The following is a 23,576-nucleotide window of genomic DNA, read 5'->3' as shown; positions in this document are numbered from 1 at the left end:
TTTTTATAAGTCGGCCTTCTCTTTCAGCGTAATGCCCCGCTTGGCTTGTCGTAGGTATATGACTGTGCTTGAGAATGGTCTAGCCTATCCTTTTGAAGGCGTAAGCCAAGTTTACTATTAGTGTTTGAAAGTTCCGGTTGAACTGGGTGTCTCTGCTGACTCTGGTGACTTTGTTGGCTTTGATGGCCTTGTTGTGGTTGTTGTGATTGGTGCAAGCTATTTCTTGCATAACCTACTCCACTCTCAAAAGCCTCCTCTGTATTAACTGTAGAGCGACTACTGGAGCTCGGAGAAGTCGCTGAAGATGAAGTGGATAGACCGTTCATGATTGTGGACAGCTTGAATGCTGAGTCTCTTGGAGTAACCGATGAGGTCGACGAGATTGGGCTTGGACTATTTCGTTGCGGAGATTCTTTAGTTTCCTTCATAGACTGCTTTCTCAACATTTTCGCATGATCTACAGTTGTCAGTATCTTTCTGCAGATATTCATTTGATACAATCGTACTTACGTAGTCCACAAGCATTACAGAGCGTTCGCGCCCCGTCCGGTCCTCGCCGCCATTCAGGAGTCTCAGTAATTCCACACTGTCGACATCGACTTGGTTGTGATCCTCGATATCGTTTTCTACTCACCGGAATAGAACTCGGTGGGGGTCCTCCAGCAATGACCACGGATGTGGATACCCCGACTACAGGGACTGAAACCGTAGAACTACTTGGTGGAAGTGATTGAGCTGCGATGGGCATAGTCGTTATTCTCTCTGGACTGAAGTTTCGGAGTACCAGTCCAGGAGCTTGAACGGCAACAGACCGATTACTCAAACTGTGCGAAACTAAGGGTGAATTTCTGTCTGTGTCAGTTTCGCCAGACCGCGATGCAGGCGAAAACGCACTTCCAGGTCTCATGATTCCTGCAGATGGTTCTGCAATGCCCGAGGCTACAACTGCAGGTTGTACCTGTGTTGGTGGCTGTTGAGAGATAATTGCAGTATCCTCGACTGCAGACTGTGGATCTATAAGCAAAGTATTACGCCAATCGCGCAGAAACTGAAACGTTTCCTCTGCTTTCAGTAAAATATCATCCAAAGCCGCCATGGAAGGAATCTGCTGGTGAACTGTTGCAGATACTGTGGTCTTGGATTGGCCGGAGGATACCGGAGGACCTTGAATAATACTATTAGGAACTGTACTGTTTGCAAGAAAGTGATACATTCGCGACATGCTATCAAGGAAATACTCCACGTCGGGTCGATAGGTAGAAGCGACGTTTGCTTTACTGATTGTAGTTGAGAAAACAGCAGAGGTCGATGTTCCGGACACAGGTTGCTGACGGACTAAGGACGACTCTTGCGGAACATATCGATCTGGAGGATACTGAGACACCGAATTCTGGAATATCATGGCTTGCTGTTGCGGCTGGTCGATACTAGAGTCACTAACGTTTAGAGCTTGTAGGTTTTGACTTGGGTTTTGGCTTTGATGTTGGCTTTGATGTTGGCTTTGGTTTTGGTTTTGATGCGGTTGCTGCAACGAGAATCCTGTATTAGAACCTTGTAATTCTTCTTGAAACTCTTGTTTAGGTGAGGAATATGTAGGTCGATTCAGATGTCGGGCATTATTGAAAACAGCCGACTGTACTGATGCCGAGGGGACAATGGGACCAGCCAGACCAGGCTTGGGTGATATCGAGACATTCCACGGAGAGGACACACCGGTGGTTCGTCGACGATTGGCGATAGTCCATGCAGCAGGATCGGAAGAACAGCGCGGGAAATATGCATGCGATCCTGAGGCCGGTAAAGAAGGTGGCAAGGATGGAGGCAAAGAGAGAGACATTTGGGGCGGCGGAGGTAAAGCGACGGGCAAGCGAGTCAAGGTAATATTCTCGGACCCTGAAACTGGTGTATGTGAAGACCGAGGCGAAGAAGAATGCGACGAACTTGGAACAGCTAACGAGTGTGTTTGCAGATTGTTTGGAGGTTGCGTAGTTGGACTAGCTTGCTCGCTGTAGTCCATGAGACGGACCCAGGACGGCACTGTAGTAGAGAAAGTTAGTAGAGGATCAGCGAGACAGGACAAAGACTAGAGGAGACATCGTACATGGAAATGAAGAGCTGGAATAGAGCTGGAATATTTGGAAAGTCAGGTCAAAGAGACAAGGAGGCACTCAGAACGGCAGGGAGGACGACTATAGACATCAATTCGAGCAAAGGAATGTGTGAAGTGTAAGCGCAGACAGCAAGCACTCCCGGACCTGAGCTTTTTGGGGAGGAAATTGGTCCCAAGAAGCGGTAGACGGTGCAAGAACGAGACAGAACGCGAGATAACAAGAACCAGACAGGGAGACCGATGCTTATAAGAAATGAACGAGAGGCTAGATAATATGGTGAAAAAAAAAAACACCGAGCGTAATCGGCGCAACGAGCAGCAGATGGACACAGTCTCCTTGATGGGTTAACAAACACGATTGAGGGCTGCCATATGGAGCGCACGCATATATATACGGAAGACTAGGTTCAAAGAGAAGGACAAAAAATGAAGATAAAAAAACGGCTGAACAGATGTCAGGCAGACGGACATGAACCGACAGAAAGTTACAGCAGAAGCAAGCTGGGGAGGAGAAGAGGGCGAGAAACAGTGAAATGAAAACAAGTAGAATAAGAAATGACGACGAGGCGCGAGCAGTACAGGGTGCGGCCTCCAAGGAAGGCGAGCCCACAGGTAGACTGGCCTGGCTGGATTGGGGAGAAAGATGTGAATGTAAATGAGGTCGGACAACAGCAGCAGCCGAATAAGAACCGATGAAGCATGCGGGACAAGGCTTGTTGTACCATGCAGCTGGAGCGTAATTGAAGTTTTGGCGTAAGTAGCCTTGGGTACGAGGTTACCAACGGGCTCGAAGGAGCAGCAGGAGTGCAGAACCAAGACCAAGAGCAAGAGCGCAGAACGATCGCCATACTACATTGACTTTCTGTGATTGTTGCGCAGTTCCTGTAGCAGACCTCCCGTCAATGGAGCCAGCCCGCACGACAAACCGATCATGTGCTGCAGCTGTCTATACTAGCTTCCGAGGTGGGGCCTAGAAATTGGTACCAAGAGCATGAGCACAGACGTCGTATACTAACCGTCGGCTAATACAATGTTGACAGCTGCGCGGCGGAGAACTAGGTTTCGAGTTTGGCGGCTGCTAATTACGCAGTTCTTAGACCGGAAGGCAAGGAAAGTGAGGGCGGTGGCCATATTCAGTGGCCGATTTTAGCACGGATGACGGATAGCGGCGGACTGGAATTCAGCTTTGGGAGGGTCGATGATGCTATCCGTGGAACTGGAGAGCGCTATCGGCGAGTGAGTAAGCTGGGGAAAGTAGTCCAGGCAAGATGGACACGGAGAGAGCAGGAGGGAGACAGCTAGCAACATTCATCAGCTGTTGGCTGGACAGTACTTCTAGAACTTCGAGAATGATTCAAAACAAACTCGCATGATATTAGATCTGTCGCGAATAAAGTTTTGCTAAAAGTTGCAAACTTGCGCACTTGCACACTATGTCTGGGTAGTCACGGATGAATTCCAAACAAAGCCCACTTTAGACGAGGCCAGCGCTGCTGTGCGCAGATGTGCCGGAACAGTGCGAGAGCAAGTACTGAGCCGGATCAACTACTCAGTTTGGGTTGCAATCATACGAATTGAGATCAACGATGTAATAACCGATTCGATCGCATGTTGAGGTTGCTGTGTTCTGTTGTGTTCTGTCTATTCTCGCCCTGGGCTATTTGTTTGTTTGTGCGGTAAAGGCTAGTCTGCAAAAAAAAATTGCACCGACTCCTGCCGAATGCGGTAAGGCCGGTCGCTAGCAAATCGTCCGAGAAACCTCGTTTTGTTCTTTGTGATGAGATTATTGCACCGGGAGTCTTCCCGCTCCATGCGTACTTTGTACGGCAGCACACATCTGAATCATCCGTCATGCAGCAGTGCAAAATATTTTTGAGCTTGCATAGCCCGGCCCCAGATGCCAATCCCTGGAAGCGGTGTCCTGTCTGTCCTCTAACCTACCTTCCTTTCTATTGCCCTACTCACTATACGTCACCGCTTGTGTTCTTCCTCATGCAGCGTTTTGTGTTAAAATCATGAAAATATGTCGCTAGGCTTCTTTAGGACGGAACACTGGGAAGTAGCACGAATACTGGTAAATTTAATCTACGTGCCGGACGACTGCCTAATAGTGCCTCTGCTAAAAAAGTCCTCTTGCCCCTTCCAGGCAAAGATTTTCGTTGACGAGCTGTTTAGCACACTCTTGTTCCATTCGCTTGGAAAGCGATAGCCCTAGGCCGAGTACGTTCTTCGTATTCATATCTCAGTCATCAGGAACCATGCTCCAAAGAACACATGTCGTTTCGCAGATAATACCTTTTATCAGCTTGAACACGCACGTGGCTATCTGAAAGCTAAAACTTATCTTATCGCACATGTCTATACAGTTCGTGTCCGTACCCTCTCTCTGTGTCCCCTCCTTCCCGCAAGGAGGAGACCAGATTAGGCCAGATGGTTGTGTCAGTGAACGGTGGCGGTACGTTGTCTATGATGCACATATTGCTCATCCTCTCTGATCGACTCTGAGTTTTCTTACGCGGATTTGGATGTGATGGGCTACAATCTGGTATCTACCCACCGTATCTGCAAAGTGCTGATCGGCTTCATGTACGTGCTGGCCGTAGTCGCGTTGCTGTTTACGAGAGAAGTTATGTGGCCAGAGCGATCTCGGTCGAGATTGCCTTTTTATGAAGATCCGCCTCTGCATGCAGTCGGCAACATTGTGGATGTCAACCCGTATAACACAGATGGCGATCCATATTATCTAGATTGCGCTGTCGCAGTAGATAAACCTATATCGTTGGATCTTAGGGCTCGCTTCTGCCAGGAAGTTCTTAAATCTGTTTAGGATGGCATCCTTGTTATCCGGTATTCGCTGTAATGGCATAGTGCTCTCCATGCCTCAGCAATTACTTCCTAGTCCGGTTCAACATTGTTTATTCTATCGCCCGAGTTCGTCGCAGCCACTACAATCACTACCTTCACCACTCTCAAGGCAGCACTAGGCCTGTTCGCTTATATTCTAGACAGACACCGCTCGGAGTCGTCTTACACATGTATCCCATAAATCGTGCCTATTGTAACCTTAAAAAATTTTCCGTTCGGCAGCCAATCATCTCGCCGCCTCCAGCTTGATCTGGAGCTGGCGGCACCACCACCAAGGCCGAAAACAACGGTTTTAGGAAGCAACGGCCAAAGGGACTAAACACGGGAAACTCACAGTGCTTAAAAATTTTGTTTACGTTCTCTACTTTTTGCTTGATATTTTCTTTTGTTGCCTTCCAGTCATAAGTAGATATAGTAGAAATTTCGACGCAGACAGCTGCGAAATTAAGAAAGGCTAGCGCAGACAGACGTCTCGGATGGGCACTTAATAACATGGATATATAGTATGCAAATCCTTAGGAAATTAATTGCGCTCCCGGTACACTTTTCGGTCAGGACTATATACTAGTATAGCTTTGATCCACATTTTCAACGAAGCAGATGGTATGAAGGCAGTAGAAACGTCTATGCTTTGTCCTTTACGCTTTGTGCAGATGTGTCATTGGACTGTAATAATTCATTCCACCCTGCAGCCGAGATCAGCCCATAAAAAGCAAAAACTACTGATATATTAACTGGACATCTAATGTGAGCATGCGGAGACAGACCCTGTACATGTCTGCAATGAGCGGGACGATCACGCTCCGTTGGAGAAAATGGGCCATAAACGATCAAACCGGCGGAAAGAAATTTGAACACGAATACAGATAAAAATTTTTCCGTGGGTTTTGATTCGTAGCTCTTCCGTCATAAGCCACGTAAAGTATATCTAGTCCTCCGAAGGGTAGGTCTCTGTGCAGAATTTAGTTATCAGCCGTCGAAAAGGAGACGTATCACCATGCAAAAGTTTTGCGGTTCGTGAATTAGAAAATAACTTCTTGCTACTTTGCTTGCCTGATTTTTTTTTTGACCTGGTCGCTTTCGCGATCATCGGGGCTTGTCCAAATCACGAAAGACCGAATTAACATATCGTCATCTCGTCAGTTGGTTTCTATGTGGTACTCACAGCAATCGCAGCTTCCATGTAGAACTCTCCTCAAGCCAGCTTCTATAAGAGATCCTCAACACACAGAATGCTTCGTTGCTTGTTTTCCTGATCTACGGAATATTCCTTCCTGCCACATCTGTAACGAATGTTCGACGCAGCAGCACTTCCAAGTCACCAACAGTTTTGTTGCATCCGCTTATGAGATTGTTCCTAGATAGGCCCCTGCTCTAGATGCTGAGTTTGTATTCTATGATCGAGTCGCCCTGTGGAGCCCGAAGGCTGGTGGGTAACTACTGTTCGCTGCTGATTTCCATGCAAAATAGTAACCTCCCTAACGTCCGCAACGTTAGGTATTCTGTAAACTCAGCCCAACTGTATTTACCGTCTGCTTTCTAATCCTTACTAACCGCCAAAATCGTACGAGATTCTAACATTCAAGATGCTCTATTTGAGTATAGGAGTATTCGTAGACCGTTCCTCTAAATAGTCTCGCTCCTATAATTGTCCAGCAGCAATATCTACTTAGAAGGAGTTTTCAGTCAGCCTCAATTTACTTTTTTGGTTTACTCTTCGATTTGATTTGGCTTGACGGTGCATTTGTATGGGAGGTTTTTTGCTGTCGGAGTTAACGTTATCCTACTGTCCCGTTAAGTTGCCACCTTACATTCGCAATGTTTACAGGCCAATAATCCAATTAGCATATAAGGAAGTGTGGTAAAGTATGTCAAGATCGACTGAACATGTCAATCTCAAGCGAAGCTGGGCTCTCGGCCAGCACCACTCGAGCCAGAACGTCAGAAGCCCTCCAAGGCGACAAAGGCTTTGGTCCGGCCTGTCTCCGCAGGACGCTATCTACATCATTGGTTTTACCTCCACCACCGCAAATCTTGTTCCTCATACCGGTTAAGAACAGACCATTGACGCCTGATCACGGAGTCCGCGCGTACCCTCACTGCACTTGTTGAGTTCACTCTATCGAGACGGCTGACAATGAAAGGCAAATGGCTAAACGAGAGCGGCAGCGGTATAAACACAAATTCCATTGCATTAAATCGAGCAGATAGTGGTAGACTAGCAGACGTAGATAGACGAAATGTGTGGCTTTGTACATCCGAAAGTGGTCGCGCCAGAGAGATCCTGACAGAACTGGAATGCCTGCAAAATTAAATCTACCTGTTCAAGATCTTTTTTTTATGTTCTTTCGGCACTTCGGCAAACTGGGGGTATCTTCTTGATCCAGTGGAATAATTCTGCAGCTCAATTTATCTAGACAAGCGCAGGTAACTGGTACTTCTGCACTTCCAATGCAAACGCAGGGCAAAACCTCCCCCTTCACTCCAACCAAGCCAGCCGAACAAAAGTTTTTGTCTCTCAGAGTATGACATAATTGTTCAGTATTAAATGTCATGACTGCACACCAGACGGCCGGATACCATTTGACAGAGCGCCAGACGAGTTATTTGGGTGGTGCTGTCAGTTTGAGAATCCGAGCCCACCACTCGAAGAAAAAATTTTCTTTTGGCTTTTTGTTCATTTTCAACAAGAGAAACCCTCTATAATTCAAGGGAAAAGTTTCAGTATTAGCTCGATCAGGCTAGCGAAAGTAATAGCAGAAAAATAATAGTTACAGCTGGCGGCTCTGTTTAAGTCGTACTTGTAATACCTTCATACCAGTGCCGACCAGGTGGCCGTTTTTTTTTGTTGCGCTCCGTTACGTTGCGTTGCTTTGCCAGCAGTCCGCCACAGAAGTTTATTCTATTTGGTGTTGCTGAATCGCTGTTTTGGGTCTGGCTTGATTTTGCGGTTTCAACCGAAATTAAAAAGACACGATCCCTCAAAAGTAACGAAAGCCCTAATTCGGAATGGTGGAATTGCAACAATTTAGCGAAATCTAAAATGCTATACCACCTGCAGCGCCGACGCCAGCTAATTGCAACTTGTCTGGGGTTCACACTGAAGAGAGTTAGATTTCGCCCTTAGCTGGCTGATATCTTTGTTTTTTCTTTGGGTCTTGCGACAGGAGTTCAGCAATTGCTGAGAAACTCACAGATCATATGAAGAATGGAGGGATGGAGAAATTTTTTCCTATGTTCTTCTTCATTAGCCGTTGCTAACTGTCGCGACATCGAAAGATCTTACGATTTTATTCGATTAGGAAATATTTTACTAAATAGTCTTAGGCAAAGAGCATAATGACAAATCCTGTCGCTGAAATTTGCGTCTTTTTATCTCGGAGTAGGAGAGTTTTTCTTGTCATATCCATGCAGCTGAATAGACCCCAGGCTGGACAGTTGAGCAGTTAATGTGGAATTGCGAATAAGTGGACAATGGAGCATATAGAGCGCGCGGAATACTCAATCTATTACGGAAATACTTTTGCGATTGTTGTTTTCTTTCGAGAGGAATGATAGATCAACGGCATCGTATCCGGAAGAGTTAGCGAGGCTATTTGCTATGACTGGTTAATCAAAAATTGCCTTGAATATTTCTAACGGCTGATATCCAGACTTAACTACTAGACCTTCTTGGCTATATATCCTTATAGTATATCTTGAATGAGATACTCGCAATATCTATGTTTGCACACATGTTTATCTTGTATCTGCTTCTACTTCGCAATTAGATACTAGGCCCGAAATCTGGGGCATTGAGAGCTGATACGGCTGTCGGATATGCGTTATGTTGCGCTTTCCTAAATCTGGCTGATGCACTGTATTTAATTTCTTGCATTTTCTGTGAATTTAGATTTAATTCTGTCATATTATCTATCGCCATCGCAGTAGCCAGCTATACCAGTTCCGACCAAACTTCATGATTGGCAGAACCTGTTGAATCCAGCTCTGGCACCGGCTTGTCAGGTCCGTACTGAATCAAGTCTTCATCGGATTAAAGAGTGTCCTCTTTCAGTTATATTTGTTATCTTTTGTGAGCCTCAATTCTTGGCCACGATACAGCTGTTCTCAAAGAATCTAACCATCGTTTTAATCTCAGCCTCCAGTGTCTGCTCGATCTCGCTATTTAATTTATGCACAATTAGGCGAATATTTATGAAGAGGAATTTGACCAGTTTATAGATATGTACGAAACTAGATTTTATGCAATCCTATGCTGTTGACAGATTTGGATCTCTGGTCTCAAGCCGACACTTGTTAATGATTGAACTGAGCTTATTAGAATTAGACTCGATTTGCGCAGTCTACTCAATGGACAGTTTGTTTGGAGTAGAACTACAAGAAATTTTTGAATTAACAATTGTCGTAATATTAGTTAAATTTTGATTATTGATATCTAATATACTATTCACTTCGATAATACACCAAATCAATGACTTCGAGTCTATAAGTATGATCACCCTTGAGACCATAGGATTTCCTATCTACATTCTTCCAGTTCTTGCATTTCTATCATCTCATTTAGACTTCTGAATAGCTGTCCTAGTCTTCCTAGCCGTCCATACTTCATACATCATATATCAATGACAGCTTATTACAAAACAACAGCTAATGCACTATGATTACATAACTCCAATTCTACAGCTACTTGAAGAGGCTCATCGGCTAGGTCACATGAATGGCAGACAAAGACCGCGAGTCGATCATTATTGCGTATCATTTGCTTTGCCATTTGCTAATTCGTATGCAAACCGCTTCCAAATGTCGTCTCTGAACGTGCTAAAACTGGCGTCTATAATTGGACCGCGGTCGCGGTCGCGGTCGCGATCTCATTCGCGTTCTAATTCGCGCTCCAAGTCAAAATCAGATTCAGCTGGCCCTGATCCAGCGCCAGCTTTAAGCCTCAATGTCGAAATCATTAAAGTAAGCTCATATTGAATTTGCTATCATTCCCTGATTGAACTATTCTGACTTTTGTCAACAGGCACGCGGTCTTGCTGCTCGAGATCGTGGAGGAACCAGCGATCCAGTAGGTTCAAGATACTATTCAGCTCAAGTTCTCTGACTCTTAACAATCCAGTTTGTCGTGATCCAGCTTGGAGAATACAAAATTCGTTCTCAAACGATCCCGAAAACATTGAATCCTGAATGGAATGCGCGATATTCGATTGCCATCTACCCCTATCAGTCTGATCTGACACTCTCGGGAGTGGTCTGGGATCAGGATCGTTTCGTAAATGTAAGTAAATCAAGATTTATTCTCTGTGAGAAACTAAGCAATTCACGATTAGGATTACCTAGGAAGTTTCGAAATCGACCTAGTCGATCATTTCCGAGTGACAGATCCTCAGTTACCAGTTATCAACGTACCTGAAAACAAGTATGTCTCGTCAACCATCCATGTATCTAATTTGTGTATTTGCATTCTAACTTCAGACCGCATTGGATTGAACTGTATTCCGAGAAATCAGGAAAAGAGTATGTAACGGGAGCTTTACAAATCCGCTTGTCACTCCAGGATTCGGAAACAATTTCGCTCTCTAATGAACAGATTCTAGAAAAATGGATGTCAATATCTAAGTTTGCTGTACGGCCAGTGTTTGAATCCGCTGAAGACAGTACGGCAAGTCTTGTCGACCCAGATTCTACACCCTCCCTGAAGCGCAGTTTCACTACTTCATATAGAATGGAAAACGTCCACAACATGGCTGGAGTAGTATTTTTGGAAGTTTTATCTGTGAATGATCTGCCACCTGAACGAAACGCCACTCGAACCGGATTCGATATGGATCCATACGTAGTTATTTCATTCGGCAAGAATGTCGCCCGCACAGGAATTGCTAAACATTCACTAAATCCCATTTATAACGAAAAAATGCTTTTCTCTGTGGGCCTGCATGAGCAAGCCTATTCATTCAATATCGACGTCGTTGACAGAGATTCGTTTACAAACAACGATTTTGTTGCTCGGACAATTTTTGCGCTCGCTGAATTGGCTCCTTATTCGCCGAAACTAGATCAAAGCACAGGTTTGTACAAGTTACCCATGACGAAAAGCTCAGTCAAACAACATACTTTGGATTTTGAGTCTGGATTCCACGTGTTTGATATTCCATTATCCCAAGATAAAGAAAACCAATATAATCCCGTGGTTCACATTCGTGCGAAATATATGCCTTATCCTGCTTTAAGACAAGAACTCTGGAGACATCTCCTTGTCCAGTTCGATGATGACGAGAGCGGGATGATTTCGCGCACGGAACTAGGTGATATGCTGGACTACTTAGGAGCAACACTGCATAGTCATACCATTGACAGTTTTTGGTTGAAAAGCGGGCTTTCGCTTGATGAAGATCTAACTATTGATCAGGCTGTTATTTGTTTGGACGCTCGATTGGCGGCTGAGACGCGGTCAAATTCGGTCGCTAAATCTATTCCAATCGTTGTAGAGCCTCAAGATGCTCATGACGCGGTTCCTGATGCAAATGGGCACGTCATTACTGAAGAGACTATGCGAGAGATTGACTCCAAATTGAGAGAGCTCAGTACTAATTCTGTTGCATCTGCCGATTCTACTGTTGATCAGATCGACCACGATACCTACTTTGATGAATTCGAAGAACAAGCTGTCGAGAGAATGATTAAAATCAAGGAATGCCCGGTTTGTCATGAACCTCGAATGGACAGAAATTCAGATATAAACATTATCTCGCATATCGCTACTTGTATTTCCCAGGACTGGAAATCAGTCGATTTGGCTTCAATGAATAGCTACGTCACGTCTGCGCAAGCACAACGTAACTGGGTCGGAAATGTATGTTGAACTTTTGGCGCATTCAAGCAGCTCTAACGAATCAAAGACTATTTCCAGAATATCGTTTGGTAATTACAAACTAGGCGCCAATTCCGCCAACATCCTGGTTCAAGACCGCATTACGGGGATAATATCTGAAGAAAGAATGAGTCCTTATGTTCGTCTTGGAATCAGATTGTTATACAAAGGTCTTCGAAGTAAGGAAATGGAAAGGAAGAATAGTAAGTTCATTTAGTCGCATATGATTTAATCTAATTAGGACAGTCCGTCGAATCTTGGCAAGCTTATCCATTAAGCAAGGTATAAAATACGACGACCCGAAATCTGCCAAAAGTATTCGGCCGTTCATTAATTTTCATAAACTGGATATGAGTCAGGTTCTACTTCCGATTGAAAGTTTCAAAACGTATGTTTTGATATGGTATGCTCAGATTGTTACCTGAGAATTGACGTAATTAGATTTAACGACTTTTTCTATCGCGAACTGAAACCTGGTGCACGGCCTTGTATTGCTCCGGACAATCCCAAGATTGTCACATCCCCTGCAGATTGCCGGTCAGTTGTATTTGATGATTTGACGGCCGCGACAAACATCTGGGTGAAAGGAAAGAGCTTTTCAATTGCTCGACTTTTCGGAAGTGCTTATCCTGACGACGTGGAAAGTTTTATCGGAGGCTCGTTCGGTATTTTTAGGTTAGCTCCTCAAGATTATCACCGATTCCATATCCCAGTAGATGGCATTATGGGCAAGCCCAAGACGATCGAAGGAGCTTATTATACAGTCAATCCGATGGCGATTCGATCCGAGTATGTGCTTTTAATTATTGATCGATAGTTTAGTTTTCCTGACCTACCATCAGACTCGATGTATACGGCGATAATATCCGTGTGTTAGTTCCTATTGACTCCGATCAGTTTGGACGCGTAATGGTTGTGTGTGTGGGAGCCATGATGGTCGGCAGCACGGTCATTACGGCAAAGGAAGGTCAGCGGGTATGCCGTTCTGACCAACTCGGATATTTCAAGTTTGGAGGAAGCACGATTCTTGTTTTATTTCAGCACGATAGAATGAACTGGGACTCGGATTTAACGACGAATTCTTCCACTGCTCTGGAAACACTGATTCAGGTTGGCATGTCGGTTGGTCATTCTACTGATGAACCTGAATTCATAAGATCTCCCATTATTGACCCTGATTCACTAAGTAGTATGCAACGAGAAGAAGCTCGTCGTCGTATCGAAGGAAGGTAAACTATTTCTATTACTCTGTTCGAATATTATAATTTACGTTAATTTACGAAGCATGTTTGTATAAAATTCATTGTGTGTAGGTTGCCTAGACAACGACGACTGAAAACGGATTACCCTGTTTGGATGTTTTACCCTTACCTTTACGACTTTACATCTCATCAAAAATCGAATTCATCCAATTTGACCAGGATTGTAACAACCTCTATCTGTAAGGGCTCAAGTAAAAGCAGATTCCCTGACGAGTAGAGCTGGTGTCAACTTAGTTTGCAGAAATCAGGGCTGTTTGACCAGCGGATTGTGTTTGCGAACGGCGCAAATACAGAATTTTGACGCGTTTTGATCGAAGGCTTTTCGACTCTAATTTGAAAATACATATCCAAACGAACCCGTTACGTCTCATGGAACAATCGGCAAGCGCAAAAGTTTTATAGTGTATAGCAATTCTTGAGAACTCGGGCTAAAGTAATATTACAATCGCGAGGCGCGGATAGAGTATGCCGTCAAGGCACGCGCCTATTGCTACTATACCAGCACCAGGAATAATAATACCCAGCATCTCCGCCAGACGAGGTCTTGAACGAAGAATGCCACCGCTACAGAAACTTAGTGCTCGGTCCAGTAAGCGTCGGACACGGGAACGTGATTTAGAAGATCCATTTGAAGAACATATCGTCAAGCCAAAGGAACCGGGGCCGGTCAAGCGAAGACGCGCTGCTGCTGTCGCTGCTGAATCAAAGATATTGGAAAGTTCTCGCACGACAAGAAAACCGAGAAGATCGTCATCAATCGCGGTCGGTGCCCAGGAAGAAGACGATGGCTTTATGTTTACTAGAATACGGAACCTGCCGACTCCGTCGCCAATTCAAGAGAAGCCACTAGTTCCGACACAGGCAATTCACATCGCTAATATTCCTAACAAGCAGGAGCAAGATCTTACAACAGATTCGCATACAACAACTATTTCGTTGCCTTTGACGGACACTCCAATGATTCGACGAAATCAACAACTACGACAACATGGAAATTCCCGACGGAGCAGTTTGGGAATGCGCGGCAAACGGGCCAGCTCAATATCTAGTGGACTCGTGGCAGTTCCTCATTCAGATATTCCTGTCGAAGACTTCTATAAGCATCTGGACGCAGATTTGTCAGATCCTCATCGGATGAAACAGCTTCTCACTTGGTGCGGCCAGAGGTCGTTGGATGAGATGAAGCAGAAAGATCAACAGTCGAAGAATACAAACTCAAAAACAATTCTATCTCCGGCTGCTGATATTGCACGAACTATACAGGAAGAACTGCTAAAGGATATAACGGCCGGGCGGATATCTGTCAGCTGGTGGGGTCGACCGGTATGTAACCTTGATACAAGCTCAAGCGTTCAATTTCTAACACAGATTAGGATGAGGATGAAGTTTTGACGAAGCCTAATCCACAAAATATTGCCAATAAAGCTAAAGTGGACGAGTTCAAAGAGCGACTTGAGTCGTATGTACTAAAGTATTGTATTGGCTGAAGTGAATCAATTTTAACAGTTTTTAGATTAAAAGTGGAGAAATTAGCATGGGAAGAAATGGAAAGGTCGGGCCCTAGTATTTCTACCAGAACGACCGATATGGACGTGTCATTATTACTGCCCAAAGAGGCTTCGTTTTTATCGCATGAAGCGAGCAAAGAATTATCAGAAGTCGACGAAGCCAAAAAGCTCAAGGCTTTAGAACTGCGGCTAAATGACGTCGAGGTTGATGTTGATACTGTTCGTCACAGTGTGAACCAGATTCGGGGACTGTCCATGGCCAGTGAAAAGTACGCCGATAATATTATAAAGCGCGCCACGGGGGCGCTGGCAAGTGGTGAAGCAGAAGCACAGAGACAAGCAGGCACAGACAAGTTGGATATCCGCGAAGTTCTGCGGTCGTTATCGAAAGCCGAGCAGTCATGAGCTGCAAGAAAAAGGAACATTTGGAATGTATGATATGAGGTTAAGAGATTCGAAGTCTCTCAAGTTTTTGCGCCAGGAGTTCCGATTTTTGATGTGGATTTTCGTATGGTTTAATCATTTATAGTCTAATATTTGGAGTTTCCCTTTGTATTCTATGTCTTCTCTAGTTCAATGTACAGTAAATGGATTCACGAGTATTTCATCACTATTTAGGTGTTTAGGTGATATCAGCTCAGATCAAATGGGACTAAACGGTAAGGGTAGAAACTATTTTTTTTTTACCTCGATAAGCTTAAGTGTAGTGGTACGACTGCGTTTATCCTGCAGAGTACAGGCAAGTAAAATGTATTATTAGTGCGACGAAGTTGAAAAGAGGTGAATAGAGCTCATTGAAGTTGATCTAGGCAGATTTGCCGCAATTTCTTTGGGTGGTATGAGGCCGCTGAAGGCATACGAGAAGGGCACGAGCTCGGCGATTTCGGTGTGGAACGAGCAAGTTCCTTCACTGTGGAAATCGCCATACGTTCGATTAACAAGCATTAGCGGACACTTCGAAAGGGTCACACAGAACCAGGTATGGCTCCGAAAAGAATTAATGCCGTACTTTCAGCTAAAAAGGATGCTGATGCTGTTCGACTGGACAATCTCCACGGCAGAATTCAGAAACGAGCAAAACGTGTTTGTACCTCTAGGGCAGGTCTACGAATACTTTAGATTGTTACCGTTCCAACTAGATAATATTCCATCGATTCCGGAACAGGATATTATTTCGGAGAAATTGCTTGAGAACAAGATCCCCTTACGGACTGTCAAATCACCTTGGAAACTGCGCCAGCAGCTAAGCGCGTTTCCAGGATTATCAGTCGGAATCTGGCAAAACGATCTTGTTGACTGGCGTAATTTTTTGGTCCAGAGCTACTCCAATCGTATGTGGCGGAAACATAAGCAAGACATCGAAGATTTTAGGGCCCTGCGCAACTTGTACCAGAAAGTTTGTACGTGGATGACCGGTCGACACAGAAACAAAACGATGTTCATGGCTGTCGAATGCACACCTAATGGTGATCGTATTGATGACTTTGGAGTTGCGTTTCTCTATTTAAAGGACCATGAATATGGATTTTCACACTTCGTTGACTCGAGATATACATTCTCCAGAGAATCAAACGATTGGACCGCAAACGTCCAAGGCTATCGTGCGCAAGTATTTAAGAACTACTTACCCCGAGTTCCGTCAAATCAGAGTTTACTACAGCTGAAGTCGTCTAAGCCATTAGAATTTTTCAATCGGGTATGTGGTGCTCGAATGGTCGTCATACATGAAGGATCAAAAGTATCAGTCGACGCTCTACGACAGCTAGGCCTGCCGGCAGACTCTGTTGACGTGGTTGACATTGACAAAGTCTGGAAATACAGACATATGTTTACCGAATCAGTCGATCTACAGGATATTTTGCTTTATTACGGCGTGAATGCTGACCTTGATCACATCTCGCCAAAGCGGCATCCGTCTGGTCGCGCATTTTTCGTTCTTAAAGCGCTAATGCGCATGATTCCGCCATCACAGGACGACTCAGAACTTTCGAGGCGATTAAATTGGTGGAATCGAGATCTTTTTGGGCCTGTCGACTGGGAGAGTACAGTTCAAACACATCTGCCGGACGTAACGACTGATGAAGACAAATACCAGTGGTGGGTGGAACGCAAACTACGCAATCAAACCGAGATTGACATCGAGGCACGCGAGAAGCTTGTTCGATCTCTTGCGGTCTAAAATTTTGCAGAGATTCGTTGTATTCTCTGCATCCATATATGCGCACCCAGTTCTCGGGTCTACCCGTCTAAAAGCAGTGGAGATCCAATAACCTCCCCCGTTGCCTGCCCATGGCCCTCCTGATTTACCTTACCGGTCCCCGGACTTGGACTCATCACGTGAATACGTCACTCCTTTCGAGCTGACATTGTCTGACTCGGCCTCTACATGAATTGAGGGGTAAGTGTCGATTGCCAACTGGATATACTTCCGGGTGGTTCTGCCGGCCCTCAGTTCGAACTTTGGATCGCAAGGAAAGTCCATTTTTCGGCCTTTTTCTGCATTTTTGCGGAAATTCGAAGGTTTTATCCGTCTGTCTGTGATTTTGCCGAGTTTTAAGGATTCAGCAATAGCCGCTACTCCTTCTGCTGCCGTCAGAAGGTTCTACGCAGCTCCGCCGCCCCTCTCCGCATTTAACCATGGCTCAATCCGCGTTGTCAGCGGCCCTGTCTGCGTATAACAGCACGCAATCTTCAGAGTTGTCGTCATCGGCATCGTCTGCATCGTCCATAGCAGTGCGCAGCCGGTCATCGCGTTCTGGAACTCCAAAACACCAGTATCAGCGGTTTACAGCTCCTGGAGCGGTAGGTGCTCCGCTGGCAAGATCATTGCCACGCGAGATGGGCGTGCTTGCTGTGAAGCGCGGACATTCTAGCAGCCCAATTGGAGCTACTTCTATGAGTTTTAGTAACAAAGCAGTCGACTATTTGGTCGATGGTAAGGAAAATGCCGGAGAGTTAAAAGGGCAGGGACTGTCTACTAGTATCGAGAGCCAAGACCAGCACTCTACTACTGTTGGCGATATTAGTCGCCGTCTTCAGCAGCAGAAGAAGAAAAAGCGACAACAAGGATTTGCTGAGTACCAGAGGCAGCGACGAACGTCGACAACGTCGTCATCTGGAAATCTGAGCACTACACCCATGTCGCCTAATATGTTTCCTTTTTCGCCCCCTCTGTCTGGAGTCCGCGTCGTGCAGCACGACAAACCGCGTCGGGGTTCCAATATAGTGACAACCACTATCTTGAGTCCATTTGATGGAGACATTATGTTTTCATCGTCGTTTGACGAGAGAGATAGCATGCTTGGAGACGACGATGATATCGATATGGATGATATCGACGTCGACGACATGGTTCTAGACGACAGCGTTGAGGGAGATAGCGACACCGACGAAGAAGACTGGCAATCTGCTGGAGTTGAATCTCTTCGTCGAGGAAATGCGTTTGCAGCAATCTCTACCGACCGAGATCGTGCTGCGTCGTCTGTTTCTTCTGATTCTGTGTTTTCTCTAAGAACCACAGCTACGTCTGTCTCGTCTGCTAGAAGTTCTGGACAGCCGGATCGTGACGGCGGAAATGGTTTGTCTTCAAAGTCTTTTTCAAAGTCTAATGATGGAATGGACATTGATCGACCTGATCGGGAGGTCGATGCTATCCAAGCACTCGTACAGTTGAGATCATTGTAAATAGGTATGGCGGTGTTACTGGAGTAGTTTTGATGTATAGTATGTGATTTTATATTTTTATGTGATTCTATATATTTTATTATTTTTGTATCTGTTTGTTTTAGTTATTGCTTTTGTTTTGTTATTATATTACTACTCAATTATTATTTCAGAAGAGGAATATCTTATCTTATATGGACAGACAGAATGACTCAACTATCCGGATCCGGTTCGTTACTATTCACGCGTCAGTCACGCGTCTGTTTCACGTGATAATATCAGGGTAATATTTATCACATGACTGTGCTGAGTAATAACTTAATAAGCGACAAAGCAAGCGCTGGAAATTTCTTTGCACAAACGTAAAAATAATACAAAATGTAAATAATTGAATAGTTGAATGAGGCTAAAACGGATTTATTAATTTACAAGCTGCTGTATCTGAGACGGTGACTTTGTTGTCTAGACCTCTTCTGTAACAAGTCGACTCCAGGAGACGCGTTTCCATGACCACCGTAAAGCAGTGTTTTGTTTACATTTCTGGGTCACCCACACTTACCACTGCTGTATCTTTTTTCTCTTACACTGGTCGTGTCTCGATTCTTTCTCCATTGTGGCTTTTAAGCTGGCGGAGCTGTGCAATATATCATCCGAAGCAAAATAGTACTCCTTATTCTTGTCTCCAGCAGATTCGGCTGTTTTCGCGTGCTCAAATACCCTTCAAAACCATGGCTCGTGGAGCGATCTCTTTCTCGTCTTCGGAGGACGACGACGACTTGGAATATTCCCCTGTCCGATCTGTAAGTTATTTATAATTTTTTGGTTTCTCTTTTCGATTTAATAGCCCGAATATCATTCTGATTGTAACTTCCAGGCAAAAAAGGCACAACCGCCTCGTCGCGCAGCTAGCGAAGCTGCACTTGTCGCTGCTCGTAAACGATCCCATAACGAATCTTCGGATATATTCGATTTTGAGGTGCCTAGTGATGATGATGATTTTCAGCTGAACACTCCTCCGAAAAAGGTAAAGCTTGGCTCTTCTGCTGTTAAAAAAACTGCTGTAAGAGCCAGTGCTGCAGTAACTGCTGCTTCTTCTGCTGCAAAACCCGATGTGTCTCGCAAGCGTGGAAGACCAAAGAAAATAGAATCGATTGACAGTGACAGTGATTTGAATGTCGTCGCTGGGGAACCAAAAAAGCTTGCCACTGCTCCAAAAACGTCAAAGAGAGCTGCAAAGCCTTTGCGTCAGGCTACCCTGTTCGATGACGATGACAACGACGACTACTCTATGGATCAAAGTAACGATGACGGCGACTCGGACGTTTATGAGCCTGTTTCACCACCCCCTAGAGCAGCAGGTAAACCTGCAACTAAGCCTATCAAGAGTACTGCTGCAAAAACTACAGGCACTAAGAGAGCTCCTGCAAAAGCACGTACGAAATCAGCTGCTCCGTTGATGCCTTTAGAAAGCAATCTGGATCTGCATTCACCTGTTGCTACTGCCACTAAGAAAAATGTTCTTAATTTTGATGATTCCTTCTCCATCGACTCGTCAGATCTGGTACCAGGCCCTATATCTCCGGTCGTTCCAACAGCAACCTCCACTCCTGCACCTTCAAAATCGAAGACAAGCTCGGAGACTTACCAAAAGTTGACACAGCTCGAACATATTTTGAAACGCCCAGATACATATATCGGCTCTGTCGAATATACCGAGCGCATGATGTGGACGTTTGACTCGACCACAAAATCAATGGTTTATAAGAATGTCAGATTTGTTCCAGGTATTTATAAGATCTTCGACGAAATCCTTGTCAATGCTGCAGATAACAAGATTCGCGATCCGAATATGGATTCTCTGAAAGTTAAGATTGATAAAGAAGCCAACCAGATTACAATATATAATAACGGTAAAGGTATACCTATCGAAATGCACTCTAAAGAACAGATGTATATTCCAGAACTTATATTTGGAAATCTATTAACTTCGAGCAACTACGATGATGACGAAAAGAAAGTCACAGGTGGCCGCAATGGTTACGGTGCGAAGCTTTGCAATATTTTCTCTACTTCATTTACCATTGAAACAGCTGATCGCGAGTCAAAGCAGGCATATAAACAGATCTGGTCCGACAATATGTCTAAAGTGAGCAAGCCAAAGATCACAAAAAATTCTAAAGGAGATCAATATACTCGAATTATTTTCAATCCAGATTTGCGCTTGTTTGGTATGTCTGAGTTGGATGATGATTTGATTGGGATCATGATGCGCCGAGTCTACGATCTGGCTGGCTCGGTGAAGAAGGTCAAAGTCTATCTGAATGATGAGCGTTTGAAAATCACTGGTTTTAAGCAATACATGGAGATGTATGTAACTGCGCTTTCTGCTTTCACTCCTGAAATCAAGCAAGAAGTGGTAAAGGGAGAATCGGACGACGACGATTTTCCTCCACTTGATGTCAAGCCAACCGTTCCTACCGGTCCACCGCCGACAATAATTACAGAAGTGGTTAATGATCGATGGGAAATTGGCTTTGCAGTTTCGGATGGAAATTTTAATCAGGTTTCCTTTGTCAACTCGATTGCTACGACTTCAGGAGGAACTCATGTGAATTATATCTGCGATCAGATTGTGACCAAACTCACGGAATCGCTTAAGAAGAAGAGCAAGAGCAGCACGATTCGTCCTCAACAGATTCGTAATAATATATTCTTATTTGTTAACTGTTTGATCGAGAATCCTGCTTTCACCTCGCAAACTAAGGAGCAATTGACAACGCGCCCATCGGCGTTTGGCTCGAAATGTATACCTTCAGACAACTTTTTTAAGAAAGTCGCGAATTCAAGTATAATTGAAAGTATCATGGATATTGCCACGATGAATGCTGATAAGCAACTGAAGAAGACAGATGGCTCCAAGCGCAATCGGATCACCGGATTAGTTAAACTTGACGACGCTAACAAGGCTGGTACGAGAGAAGGACATAAATGCACACTAATTCTCACGGAAGGTGATTCTGCTAAAGCGCTTGCAGTTGCAGGACTTAGTGTGGTCGGCCGTGACTACTACGGTGTGTATCCGCTACGTGGAAAAATTCTAAATGTCCGCGAAGCATCATCAGACCAGATATTGAAAAATGCAGAGATTCAGGCTATTAAGCAGATTATGGGTCTTCAGCACAAAAAGCATTATAGCAGCACAAAAGACTTGCGATACGGCCATTTGATGATTTTCACCGATCAGGACCACGATGGAAGTCATATCAAAGGATTGTTAATTAACTTTTTGGAATCGACATTCCCTGGATTGCTTGAAATTCCTGGCTTCTTAATCGAATTCATAACTCCTATTGTCAAGGTAACGATTGGAAAGGGCAAAAAACCCAAGATTATCCCGTTTTACACGATGCCCGAGTATGAGCAATGGAAGGATAATGAAGGAAGAAGATGTACATGGACACACAAGTACTACAAAGGTCTTGGAACTTCGTCACCTGAAGAAGGCCGAGAATATTTTCGACAGCTTGATCGTCATTTGAAAGAGTTCCATGCAATTCAAGATGATGACAAATTTGCGATCGACCTTGCGTTTTCAAAGAAGAAGGCTGATGATCGTAAAGAGTGGTTACGTAATTTTAAGCCGGGAACCTATCTAGACCCTTCGATTCCGAAGGTGCCAATTGAGGATTTTATTAATAAGGAACTAATTCTGTTCAGTATGGCCGATAACATGCGATCGATTCCATCAATCGTTGATGGTCTTAAACCAGCGCAACGGAAAATTTTGTTTGCTTGTTTCAAACGAAATCTAGAAGGAGGAATCAAGGTCTCCCAGCTAGCAGGATATGCATCGGAGGTTACTGCATATCATCATGGTGAGCAATCACTTGTGCCTACAATTGTAGGTATGGCTCAGGACTTTGTGGGAAGCAACAACTTAAATGTCCTACTACCAAAGGGTATTTTCGGCACCAGAGCTACAGGAGGTAAAGATGCATCTGCACCACGTTACATTTATACAGCTTTGAATCCAATTACACGCAAGGTTTTCCATTTGGACGATGATCCAATTCTAAACTATCTAACAGAAGAAGAGGCACGAATTGAGCCAGAGTATTACGTGCCAATTCTGCCTATGGTTCTTGTGAATGGAGCAGAAGGTATTGGAACTGGATGGAGTACGTCGATTCCGTGTTATAATCCTCTTGACCTGGTAAACAACATTCGTCGACTGATGAAAGGAGAGTTGATGAAGGAGATGGAGCCGTGGTATCGAGGATGGAGCGGAACCACTGAACGCCTTTCCGCTGACAAGTTTAAGGTGAGCGGTATAGCGAATCAGGTCAGCAAGAACACGATTGAGATCACCGAATTGCCTGTCCGACAGTGGACAGTCACGACGAAAGAATTTTTGCTTGCTGGAATGGCCGGGTCGGAAAAGGTAAAGCCATGGATCAAGGACATGATTGAGCAGCACAAGATGGACATTAAGTTTGTGGTCACGCTGAGCGATGAAGAAATGCAAAAGTCTCTTGATGAAGGTTTACTGAATAGATTTCGATTGACGAGCACGATCAATCTAGGGAATATGGTTGCGTTTGACGGGGCTGGCCGGATCAAGAAGTACGATTCTGCTGAGGACATTCTCAAGGATTTCTATTTTTTGCGCCTAGATTATTACCAGCGTCGGAAACTCAACTTGACGGAGACACTGACCCAGAAAATGGAGAAACTGAATAGCCAGGCGCGATTTGTCAAAATGATTATTGATAAGGAATTGACAGTATCTAATCGACGTCGGGCGGAGATTGTGCTTGATTTGAAAAAGAAAAAGTTTCCTCCGATTTCAAAGAAAAACAAGTTTGGCCCAGTGGAGGAAAGCGAGATAGGAAAGGATGAAGAAGAAGACGATGATGTAGAGGCATCTTCGTATGATTACTTGCTTGGGGTATGTATACTGTTGATAGTGGAGAGGGTGATTTTGATGATCTGCGCAGACTAACACAGGTATAGATGGCTATTTGGTCGCTTACGCGTGAGAGATATGAAAAATTACTTCGTGAACGCGATGCCATGGAGACTGAGCTCAACATACTGCTAAAGAAGACAGCAAAGGATCTCTGGAGCCATGATCTGAACGAATTTGAAAAGACCTGGAATCAGAATCAAATTACATACAAGACCGAACGGCCTTCGTAGACATGTATGCGTGGGCGTGCGTATTGCTGTCTGTGTAGCTAGCTTCCATAGAAATATACGTCGGACTGACAAGAACATTAAACATACATCAAGCGATA

The 23,576-nt window shown here is 44.5% G+C and overlaps 6 protein-coding genes across 6 annotated transcripts; 5 read left to right on the top strand and 1 right to left on the bottom strand.

Moving 5' to 3' along the window:
- Positions 1-23: 23 nt before the first annotated feature.
- Positions 24-2,017, bottom strand: V1516DRAFT_665406 (uncharacterized protein; the record flags this gene model as incomplete). Its single annotated transcript, XM_066920672.1, has 2 exons — positions 24-457; positions 511-2,017. The coding sequence occupies 2 exons, from the start codon at positions 2,015-2,017 to the stop codon at positions 24-26; spliced, it is 1,941 nt and encodes a 646-aa protein (XP_066776129.1).
- A 7,512-nt stretch (positions 2,018-9,529) lies between these two features.
- On the top strand, positions 9,530-13,269 carry V1516DRAFT_678303 (phosphatidylserine decarboxylase-domain-containing protein). The gene is made up of 10 exons (XM_066922736.1): positions 9,530-9,937; positions 9,999-10,043; positions 10,095-10,253; positions 10,306-10,394; positions 10,451-11,828; positions 11,875-12,049; positions 12,093-12,234; positions 12,288-12,635; positions 12,689-13,075; positions 13,131-13,269. Exons 1-10 carry the CDS (start codon positions 9,626-9,628, stop codon positions 13,141-13,143), a joined length of 3,048 nt encoding a protein of 1,015 aa, XP_066776128.1. The 5' UTR covers positions 9,530-9,625; the 3' UTR covers positions 13,144-13,269.
- V1516DRAFT_678299 (Mis12-Mtw1 protein family-domain-containing protein) lies at positions 13,212-15,225 on the top strand. The gene is made up of 3 exons (XM_066922735.1): positions 13,212-14,431; positions 14,482-14,567; positions 14,622-15,225. The coding sequence occupies exons 1-3, from the start codon at positions 13,574-13,576 to the stop codon at positions 15,019-15,021; spliced, it is 1,344 nt and encodes a 447-aa protein (XP_066776127.1). The 5' UTR covers positions 13,212-13,573; the 3' UTR covers positions 15,022-15,225.
- A 229-nt stretch (positions 15,226-15,454) lies between these two features.
- Positions 15,455-16,795, top strand: V1516DRAFT_686639 (uncharacterized protein; the record flags this gene model as incomplete). The annotated part of the gene is made up of 1 exon (XM_066923673.1): positions 15,455-16,795. One exon carries the CDS (start codon positions 15,455-15,457, stop codon positions 16,793-16,795), a length of 1,341 nt encoding a protein of 446 aa, XP_066776126.1.
- Positions 16,796-17,024: 229 nt separating this feature from the next.
- On the top strand, positions 17,025-18,512 carry V1516DRAFT_461891 (uncharacterized protein). The gene has a single exon (XM_066919070.1). The coding sequence runs from the start codon at positions 17,254-17,256 to the stop codon at positions 18,298-18,300; it is 1,047 nt and encodes a 348-aa protein (XP_066776125.1). The 5' UTR covers positions 17,025-17,253; the 3' UTR covers positions 18,301-18,512.
- A 149-nt stretch (positions 18,513-18,661) lies between these two features.
- Positions 18,662-23,565, top strand: V1516DRAFT_678296 (DNA topoisomerase). The gene is made up of 3 exons (XM_066922734.1): positions 18,662-19,079; positions 19,154-23,227; positions 23,293-23,565. Exons 1-3 carry the CDS (start codon positions 18,786-18,788, stop codon positions 23,476-23,478), a joined length of 4,554 nt encoding a protein of 1,517 aa, XP_066776124.1. The 5' UTR covers positions 18,662-18,785; the 3' UTR covers positions 23,479-23,565.
- The last annotated feature ends 11 nt before the right edge of the window (positions 23,566-23,576 follow it).

Source organism: Lipomyces oligophaga (assembly GCF_038497815.1).
Source record: "Lipomyces oligophaga strain CBS 7107 unplaced genomic scaffold V1516scaffold_6, whole genome shotgun sequence".
NCBI classification, from domain to species: domain Eukaryota; kingdom Fungi; phylum Ascomycota; class Lipomycetes; order Lipomycetales; family Lipomycetaceae; genus Lipomyces; species [Lipomyces] oligophaga.
The sequence above is the reverse complement of the archived record's forward strand: the minus strand, read 5'-3'. Positions and strand labels throughout refer to the sequence as shown.

What these genes read in the sequence shown, in the direction of transcription:
- V1516DRAFT_678303 (XM_066922736.1), top strand. Translation starts at nt 9,626, where the DNA reads ATGCACTATGATTACATAACTCCAATTCTACAGCTACTTGAAGAGGCT. An exon ending in GTGGAGGAACCAGCGATCCA is followed by an intron (nt 10,044 to 10,094) that starts GTAGGTTCAAGA and finishes TTAACAATCCAG; the next exon opens with TTTGTCGTGATCCAGCTTGG. An exon ending in ATCAACGTACCTGAAAACAA is followed by an intron (nt 10,395 to 10,450) that starts GTATGTCTCGTC and finishes TTCTAACTTCAG; the next exon opens with ACCGCATTGGATTGAACTGT.
- V1516DRAFT_678299 (XM_066922735.1), top strand. Translation starts at nt 13,574, where the DNA reads ATGCCGTCAAGGCACGCGCCTATTGCTACTATACCAGCACCAGGAATA. An exon ending in TCAGCTGGTGGGGTCGACCG is followed by an intron (nt 14,432 to 14,481) that starts GTATGTAACCTT and finishes AACACAGATTAG; the next exon opens with GATGAGGATGAAGTTTTGAC. An exon ending in TTCAAAGAGCGACTTGAGTC is followed by an intron (nt 14,568 to 14,621) that starts GTATGTACTAAA and finishes AACAGTTTTTAG; the next exon opens with ATTAAAAGTGGAGAAATTAG.
- V1516DRAFT_461891 (XM_066919070.1), top strand. Translation starts at nt 17,254, where the DNA reads ATGGCTCAATCCGCGTTGTCAGCGGCCCTGTCTGCGTATAACAGCACG.
- V1516DRAFT_678296 (XM_066922734.1), top strand. Translation starts at nt 18,786, where the DNA reads ATGACCACCGTAAAGCAGTGTTTTGTTTACATTTCTGGGTCACCCACA. An exon ending in AATATTCCCCTGTCCGATCT is followed by an intron (nt 19,080 to 19,153) that starts GTAAGTTATTTA and finishes TGTAACTTCCAG; the next exon opens with GCAAAAAAGGCACAACCGCC. An exon ending in CGTATGATTACTTGCTTGGG is followed by an intron (nt 23,228 to 23,292) that starts GTATGTATACTG and finishes ACACAGGTATAG; the next exon opens with ATGGCTATTTGGTCGCTTAC.